The 9,267-nt window shown below is 38.1% G+C and overlaps 1 protein-coding gene across 1 annotated transcript in view; it reads left to right on the forward strand.

Moving 5' to 3' along the window:
• Nucleotides 1-7,821, forward strand: part of tmed8 (transmembrane p24 trafficking protein 8) — a 33,062-nt gene extending 25,241 nt beyond the window's left edge. The window contains exon 3 of the mRNA XM_012828177.3: nucleotides 7,148-7,821. Coding sequence (XP_012683631.1) covers nucleotides 7,148-7,365 — 218 coding nt within the window. The 3' untranslated portion in view covers nucleotides 7,366-7,821. The remainder of the gene's footprint in view (nucleotides 1-7,147) is intronic.
• Nucleotides 7,822-9,267: the final 1,446 nt, after the last annotated feature.

The raw sequence follows: 9,267 nt of genomic DNA on the forward strand, positions 1-9,267 counted from the left end.
TAGAAACTAGTCTATATGAGGAGTTCATCATTCTGTTGTTGATCTACTATCGCAATAACTGATGTTAGTGATCAAACCTTTATGTATTAAAGTAATTTTAATGTTGCAATGGTTAACGAAATGGAATTAGGAATCCAATTATTTTATAATATTGTTTTGTAATGTTATTGTAGTACATATACATACCAAAATGTAATGTACTCTCACAAATAAACTATATGTGTGTCTATGTAATGTATTGTAATATAATTTTTGATTATAATATTTCAATAAATAAATGAGTAAAGTTTTGATTTGTCTTTAGTTAGACTATTTGCATTTACCTAAATATGTCAGCCAGTCTTTGCTTAGCTTCTATGGGCTCTCTGAAGGTGGACGTTTGCTTCCTGTCCTGGACTGTCTGAAATGGCTTGCATTCATCTGAAACTCAATTCCAAGTATTGTACTATACAGGGCCAGTTAATTTACAAGACTGTGTTAGTCACCTTGCTCCTTTCTTTTTCTATGCATGGGATGGACCCCAATTCTCTTTCTTTTTTGTAGAAGTCATAAGAGTCCTGTTTAAAACACAAATAAACCCCACTCAAGTGCTCCACTCACAACAGTGAGTCAGTATACGTTTGAACATTTACTAGCTTGCTAGCATCTAAGCTAATCATGCTCATGGATGGTTTGCAATGTTGCTAAACAATGTTAGAGAAACCATCATGTATGTCTAAATATCTTAGCTGCAAATGCCAGATTCTATCATTAGAATACACTATTTAGGATACTAATATTATACATTCAGTTGAAGTAGTGTGCAACTATGTTACTCACCCATCATTTCACCATAACGGTATTCTCTCTTCAACATCATCGGAATTGAGTGCTGACACTGGTTAACTACCTCTAGCTACAGTGAATGTAAGCTGAGCCTTGAAATTGACTGTTTATTATAGAGGACATAGCTAGCAGATGTTGATAGCCTGCCTATACAAAAAATCATTCAACCTGTCATATATCTACCCAATGCTTTGGGAAAATGTACACAATAAAAACTAGCTACAAAATTGAATTCTTTGGGCATTGGCAATAAAGACTATTCAGTACTTTTTAAAGGCCTTAATTTTCACTAAATGTGCTAATTTCTTTTTAATACTTTTTATAAACCTCCAGACACTGATGGGATATAATTTATACCATATATTGGAGACCAGTCAGTGGATTTTAGTCAGTCAAGATCCAGGTTTTAATCTTATACAGTGGTGGCCAACCAAGGGAGACAAAGCCTGAATGTCCACTCATAGCTTCACCTCAGACTCGTCTGACTTATTCCTTCAGGGATCTGTTCTTAAAAAGCTGAGTTTAGGGGTGTTACCGTCTATTCAAATAAGCCATGGGTGCAGGGCTCTTTGTATCGACCTGGGGGGGGGGGGGGGAAGGTAAGACCAATGTCGCACCTCACTCCCCTGGTCAAAATCAAGTATATTCACCCAGGAACTGTTTACATGCTAGTTAAATCCAAATAAAAGTAACAATTATAACTAGGTATAAGATCATTGAATTATTGACTATGGCATATTCTGATTAATTATACCGGTCCCTTCAACACCCTGCAATGGAATTGGAAGGAACTCTTGAAAACTCTTGACTGTGGAAGCCTGTGAATGGTTTATGGCTCGTTCCAAGCCACTCTGCTTGTTTCCCATTTGCAGGACTGTGTATAAACATTGAAGTGTTCTTGAGTGCACACACTGAACAGAGAGCTAGACAGTCCCTCCAGTTTTTAAGCATATTTCCTTATTACACCGCTGCTCTGGGCAGGCAGGCGATCATTGTTGTTTTCGCCGAATGTTGTCCCAGACGTTACAGCAGAACTCGCCGTCAACAGTCTGACCCTAGAGGATGCACAAATGACCCAAACTGTAGCACACTGGCATTTAGGTGCTCCATCTTGACAAAGCACACACTCATAGTGTGTGGAAAAGAGTTTTCAACTCACTTGCTGGATTTGGCTTGCTGCAACTTCTTCCTCTTTCCCCAGATGAAGTTTAAGCTGAGGGGGTCACCATTTTGACACAGCTGAGTACATCCAAAGTGCAGTGCAGATGATGCTGGATAAACTTAAAGAGCAAGACTTCCAGGGAGCATTCCAAGTATGGCAGGAGCACTGGGAGCTGTCCATCACTGCACAAGGTGACTACCTCAAAGGAGATGGCGGCAGGAGATCTGACATTTCTGAATTAGTTTAATGCTGTGGTTGCCTCAAAGCTAGTCCAATATTCACACATTTTGGTGGGGGCATCGTTATCAACATGTCAGGCATATTTCACTGTGGCTTGTATTAATTCCCCCCATCAGGAAGTTGGCCATTTTGAATGTTTTGCATTGTCACAGAATTTCTACAAACCCTTTAGAACTCCGCCAACAGACTTGGTTGATATAAACTCCAGACATAGTGATGATAATAGTGACATAGTGAAGGAATACTGGATATCTCAAACGAGGATGTAATGGCAGGAAATGGATTGGCATCCGATGCCACACCTAAACAGGAAGTGAACAACTTGCTGATGCTTGGTCAGCCTCAAATTGTGTTGATTGTAGTCCAGTCCTGCCCAATTACACCAATGTACCAGTTATGAGTCAGAGAGATAGCCACACTTATACAGAAATAGTTACATTTCACTTTGAAATCAGTTTTGCATGCTTTTTCAATGCTTTGAAAGATCCACAGTCCACAAACTTGTAGTTACTGAAGCCACTCCGGGTTACACAATTTCACTTTGACGAGACCTATAAAATAATTGACATTTGACATGATGTGACATTAATTCAGCTCTGCTTGTTTGGTCAGCCTCACGTTCATACATTCAGCTACAACACTTCATCAAGTGTTGGATGTTGCATCTGGTTGGCCCTAATAGGGGCTATTGTGTGAACACTTATTTGTGTGTGGACAGGTTGGTGTGTGTGTCTAACAAATGTGTTTTTATTTTTGTACACACACAACCTAGTCATACCCATGAATAGAATGCCATGTGTACGTGTGTATTTGAGAACAGTATGTTTGTCAGGATGTATCAGATCTGAATACATTAATGGCAGCAATACTGCTCTGTAATACAGTTCTGTTTGACAACATTTAATTTCCCTAGTTTTACTAGTATATTTACAAATTACGAATGAGAATACTTTAGCAATAATTTTGCACTAGACATTTAAGCCAAAATGACACCTTACGGGATTGTATCTTTCAATGTACACAACAAGTTTTCCCTGTCACAAAATGAAACACACAAGTGGGGATATTATCCCAACCCATGTGTGAGTGTATTTCAAATGATTCAAATCATACTACTGCATATTTGACCAATAAATGATCTCAAATCTATCTAAATAAAATAAAGGTAACAAACACTCACAAACATGAATATAGAGATCAATAGAAACAGGTGACCATGATGCAGTGCTCTTTAAGTTGAAGTGTGTGTTTACACAATAGATATTCAGAGGGCATGGGTTTTGTTTTCATTCACATCGAGTGAGGTTCAGTTTCACCACAGCCAGTCACGCTTGCCTCACTGCCCTTTGCCCTGAACTTATTGACAGGGGGACCCCACATTACACTTATTGGCCCCTCATGACACTTATTGACAGGGGGACCCCTCATTACACTTATTGACAGGGGGACCCCTCATTACACTTATTGGCCCCTCATGACACTTATTGACAGGGGGACCCCTCATTACACTTATTGACAGGGGGACCCCTCATTACACTTACTGATAGTGGGACCCCTCATTACACTTACTGACAGGGGGACCCCTCATTACACTTATTGACCCCTCATGACACTTACTGATAGTGGGACCCCTCATTACACTTATTGACCCCTCATTACACTTATTGACAGGGGGACCCCTCATTACACTTATTTGCTACAGTATACAATCCCAGAAACATCTTGAATCAAATTTTGTTTGGTTTGTCTGGTCGCACTTTTTCAGTAAATTAATAAATTGCCAGTATTTCCAAGTTGTTTCTGAACAATAATCACTTACAGTGGGGAAAATAAGTATTTGAACCCCTGCCGATTTCGCAAGTTTGGCCACTTGCAAAGAAATGTGTGATCTATAATTGTAATGGTAGGTGTATTTTAACAGTGAGAAACAGAATATCAACAAAAAAATCCAGAAAACTGCTTTTTATAACATTTATGACTTTATTTGTATTTGATGCAGAAAATAAGTATTTGAACCCCTAGCAAAACAGGACTTAGTACTTGGTGGAATAACCCTTGTTGGCAAGCACAGACGTCAGACTTTTCTTGTAGTTGGTCAGTTGTTGATATTCTGTTTCTCACTGTTAAAATACACCTACTATTACAATTATAGATCACACATTTCTTTGCAAGTGGCCAAACTTGCAAAATCGGCAGGGGTTCAAATACTTATGTTCCCCACTGTATGTTAAGTCTGGCACTGTTGTAGTTAATAAGCAATTATTTATCAATCATTGGGCCTCATTTATAAAAACGTACTTATGCACAGATTTGATCTTAGAGTGTTCGTGCAATCAAATCCACGTCTAAGTACAGATTTATAAAAACCGTCTTAGACGTAGAAAAGGATGTATCTCTACGTCTGGTTCTAGTTCGCGTAAGTACATTTCCTTGTGGCAATACTGGAGTACAGCAGGAATTCGGAACTCTCCGAATCTTCCATCAGCAGAACGTCGGATTCAGCCTCACTATAATTCTTCTTTTTACATGTTTCTTTCTTGCTTGCCATTGTCACAGAGAGTTTGTCCATTGAGTCTGCGCTCCGTTTGTGCATTGAGAATATGCTAATTAGATTAAGTAGGGGCGTTTTGAGGGCGGAAATTCAGGTGCGCACAATTCCACGATCATTTGTGATTTATAAACGCAGGAATGGCGTACATGTGTTTTTTTGGGCGTACGTTCGTTTTCTGTGAATAACACTTACGACCATTTCAGAAAACGTTTTCTACGCAACATTTTATAAATGAGGCCCATGGAATGGTGCCTTATTTCCGCCCCTTTCCCAATTCCTCCTGCCCTACCCGTACGCCTACTTAATATTAATTGCTGTGTAACAACGTAAGCTCCCGTCACAAAGGGGTATTTCAATTATATGTGTGCTTAAAATCACAGTTGTACAGCATAGTTAAGTGTGCTTGATTTATTTCTGTGTTTACAAACAAAATGAACAAATTCGATTTTGCGATGAATACAGTTTTTCAATCGAGATGCTGATGACAGAGTTAGGAGATGATCATGATACGGGTCCTGACAGAGATTGTACTTGATCTAATATTTGGCTAATCTCCTTTCACCAGAGGTATCAAAGGTAAATCACAGGAGGCCGTAAAGGGGAACACGTTATCAGCCAATGTTGTGTATGAGTAAACACAACGGGGAAAAACAGAAAACACGTTTCAGTTGAAATCTGAATAGAAAGATACCGATTGTAATCTAGACACAGACTGCTACTGAAATATGAAGACTTTTTATAACTGTTTATAACCATTTATTTTTTGTCTGTCATTTTAGTAGTTTCGGGGGTGGAACTATGGAACACCACAATACATGTTTACTTCTAGTCAAAGAATATGTTGTCATAGCAGCAGTACAGGAGTAACCAGTCGATAAGACCAGGGTTACTTTTTTAACTGAAATAGTAATGGTGATATCCAATACTGAGGTTTTAAGTGTAATTATGAAATTGCGAGAAGTATTTTTCCAGTCATTACCAAGAGTCAAAGGGATTACCTTTAAGGAAATGACTTGCTGTCAGGGCTGTAAAATGCTGAATGGTTTGGATTCAATTTCTCTGCAGTGGCCCAAGAGCTGATGTTTTCATTGCAATAAACTTATTCAATCTTAAGTTTGTATGAAGCTTGTCAAGAGCATGACCGAAGAAACACACATACAGCAAATGTAAATTTCAGTCATAAGATAGCACTGGAAGCATGTTCATAAGATGGCACCAGAAGCATGTTCATAAGATGGCACCAGAAGCATGTTCATAAGATGGCACCAGAAGCATGTTCATAAGATGGCACTAGAAGCATGTTCATAAGATGGCACCAGAAGCATGTTCATAAGATGGCACTAGAAGCGTGTTCATAAGATGGCACTAGAAGCATGTTCATAAGATGGCACTGGAAGCATGTTAATTTTCACAGTTTTGGCACAGCCCCGATGCCACAATGAATGGTGGATTATTATTTAGAAACAACTGGGAAATTTAAGCAATTTATGGATTATCACCATGTTTTTAAGATGATACTAACTACTTACTAACCGAGAGTGAGGTCATGCCGGGAAATATCAGACTGAGGCTGTAACGTATCGACCGAGCGATAGCGAGATTGATACGGCAAAGCCGAAGTCTGATATTTCCCGGCATGACCGAACAGTCGAGGTTAGTAAGTTGTTTATTATATGGCATTTTTAGCTCCTTTCATTTTGTAAATGAAAAGAAATGGAAATTCTAAATAGAAAACATGTCGTTTTGTTCAGCTCTCAAGTCTTCTCACGACGCAGTTTGTTTCAGGCGTTGCCTAGCAACCAATTTACATTTAGTCATTTAGCAGATTACTTGCTAACTTCAAGTTACAATGATAAATAGAAAACGGTTCAGCTAAAATGGCTTTTTGAGAAGAGTCTAGAGGAAGAATGTTGCGCATAACCCCTATTTACAGTAAAGTAACAACACAAGTGATTCAAACTATAGTAGTCTAGTCTTCATCATCACTTTCAATAACACATTTTCGCTGCTTCTGAATTTCCTCATGGCTTTTGATGTCTTTTTTTTTTTCTTTGGCACATTTTCGTAAAGTGTAATTATCACCATGTTTTTAAGATGATACTACCCACTTATTACGAGCTGTAAAGTGCTTCCATTTGTTTGTACCAAAACATAAGGTTTTTGTGTCAAGCCCAAGAGGTTATAAACAGATCAACCTTTAATGACATACAGTATATGGAATCACATCTACATGATCAGAATCAGCTGAACTGAGTTATCTGTTCTCACCATATCAACTACTTGATCATATTGAAAACGTAGTACAACACATGTAGTTTTCTTTCTTCTTTACTGTAATAGTCATGACACGGTTTTCTTTTCTTTTCCAGGACCTGCAAACGTTGCTGATGTTGAAAAAGGATGTAAATTGACTGCCAACACAAACTTGGGAGAGATTCTGCCAATGTATCGGCAGGATAGTCACCTTGCAGTGCAGGGTGGCAGCCATGAGTTTCCTGGGGAAGGCACCTATCTTCTGAAGTTTGACAACTCCTATTCACTTTGGAGAAACAAGACTTTGTACTACAGAGTGTTCTATGGTAACTGAAAGCGCAGGATGATATATAAATGGATATGTACTGAGAATGTTTGCTATTAATATGCCATGCTTAGTAAGTAAAACAAAGCACAGTTAATCATGTTGATGTTACAAGGCCTCACATAACAATATTGAGTGCCTTTGCAAAGAAAAGAAAGTTTTTAGCAAGTCCCATTCTAAGAAGATGTTTAAAATCCATGGTCTAAACAGGATACAACCTTCCTCTTAGCTTACTGTCATGAAGTTCTTTGCCTCCACCCTAACAGTTATTTTGGGGGAAAGGATAATGGATCACACAAAGAAAGTTACAATGGGACTTGCTAGTAGAATTACTTCTTTCTTTAGCTGATACCTCTCATTGCCAAGCTAGCATATTCTTAGCCCTCTGTTGAGCCTTATTTTTGTAAAATCAATGGACCTAAGCCTAGATATAGTATAATTGTAATAAAAGTTATTTCAGAAATATCAAAGATGTTGTTTCTCTCTGTACTTAAGTTGTTCCTTTCTATAGATATAGTAAAGGAATTGAAGTCGCTTTTGTCCAAAGCAACTTAATACAAAAATACAATGACAAAATTAAGCAATACACATAATGCAATTAAATTAATCAAACAACTATATTAAAGCAGCAATAAGGAGTTCTGTTTCAAAACTAGCACGCTAACTACCTAAAAGGCATGCAAAAACCTTGCAAACACCATCAATAGCCCAGTTGACACTGATAGAAGCTTTCCAACACACTAACTGGTGTCTTTTGGCAGTGTAGCTGGCAAGGTCATGCTATGAAAGCTTTTCTTCCATTTTTGCAGGGTATTCCAGCCCGTTACACAGAACTACATAGGGCATATTCTGGATGGCTAGTGGGGAAGACACAGGTGTGTATCTGTCCTTCACATGACCATATGCTATCAAAATTAATTTGAGGATGGTACCAAAACTAGTTGCCTATAAAACCATATCTCAAAAAGTGTCAAATTGTTGCGTAGTGTTACTTTAAAGTAAAGCATCAAGTATAATACAATAATAATACCAACACTATTACATTAATAAAGTGTCTCAATCAAATGAACTAGTTAGACAAATGCTGTTTAAAAAGGTGAGTTTTTAAAGTCCCTCTCCTGACATTGATTAAATCCTTAAAAACGAATCTGTTCTTTTTGATGGAAAAAAACAACCTTTATGGCCTTAAAATGGCTCGGATGTTGCTTTACACCTTTCCTCATTTAGTATTAGGGGATATATAAATATGCAAATGAGTCCTGCCTCTATCATAGTTCATATCATCAATCATAGTTGTGATGTCAATTTATAGACGCCATATCTAAACCCTGTCTTAATTCACCAAACAACAGTTGCAATAGCTGTGAAGATGGAAAAACATATTCATTTTTACTAGCTACCTCAGCTAACACATTCACTTAACTAGCTACCTCAGGCTCAAGCATGATGAAAAACTAAGAGAGCCGGCACATGAGACTCTAGTACAGGCCAAAAAGAGAAAATAAGGACAGTCTCTCCATCTCTCTCTCTCTCTACCCAAATTTAAGCTGTATTTTCCATTTGATTTGTCAGTTCTTTAGCATATTGTGTTTTTGTTTTGTTTGATTAACTTGATTGCTTGGTGGATGTTTGTCTTGACTGTTTTTAAGTGGCATGAACTGATGTCCCCCTTACATTACTTTTGTAGCTGTAAGATTACATTCATTCAAGTGTGAGTCTTTCCCTATATCCTCATGCTAAAATCAACTGCAAATCCACATTTTAAAGCTGATATTTAAAAGTATTTTCTTCATGGGGTGGGCATGTGTGGTGCCAAGCAACATCGCTCATGTCACAGGAGTTCCTCCCAGGCCACACACATCAGACATGGTTCTATAAATGTTACAGGACTGTAGGCACACAGCCGCTGTA

This window comes from Clupea harengus, chromosome 8 (assembly GCF_900700415.2).
Source record: "Clupea harengus chromosome 8, Ch_v2.0.2, whole genome shotgun sequence".
NCBI lineage: Eukaryota > Metazoa > Chordata > Actinopteri > Clupeiformes > Clupeidae > Clupea > Clupea harengus.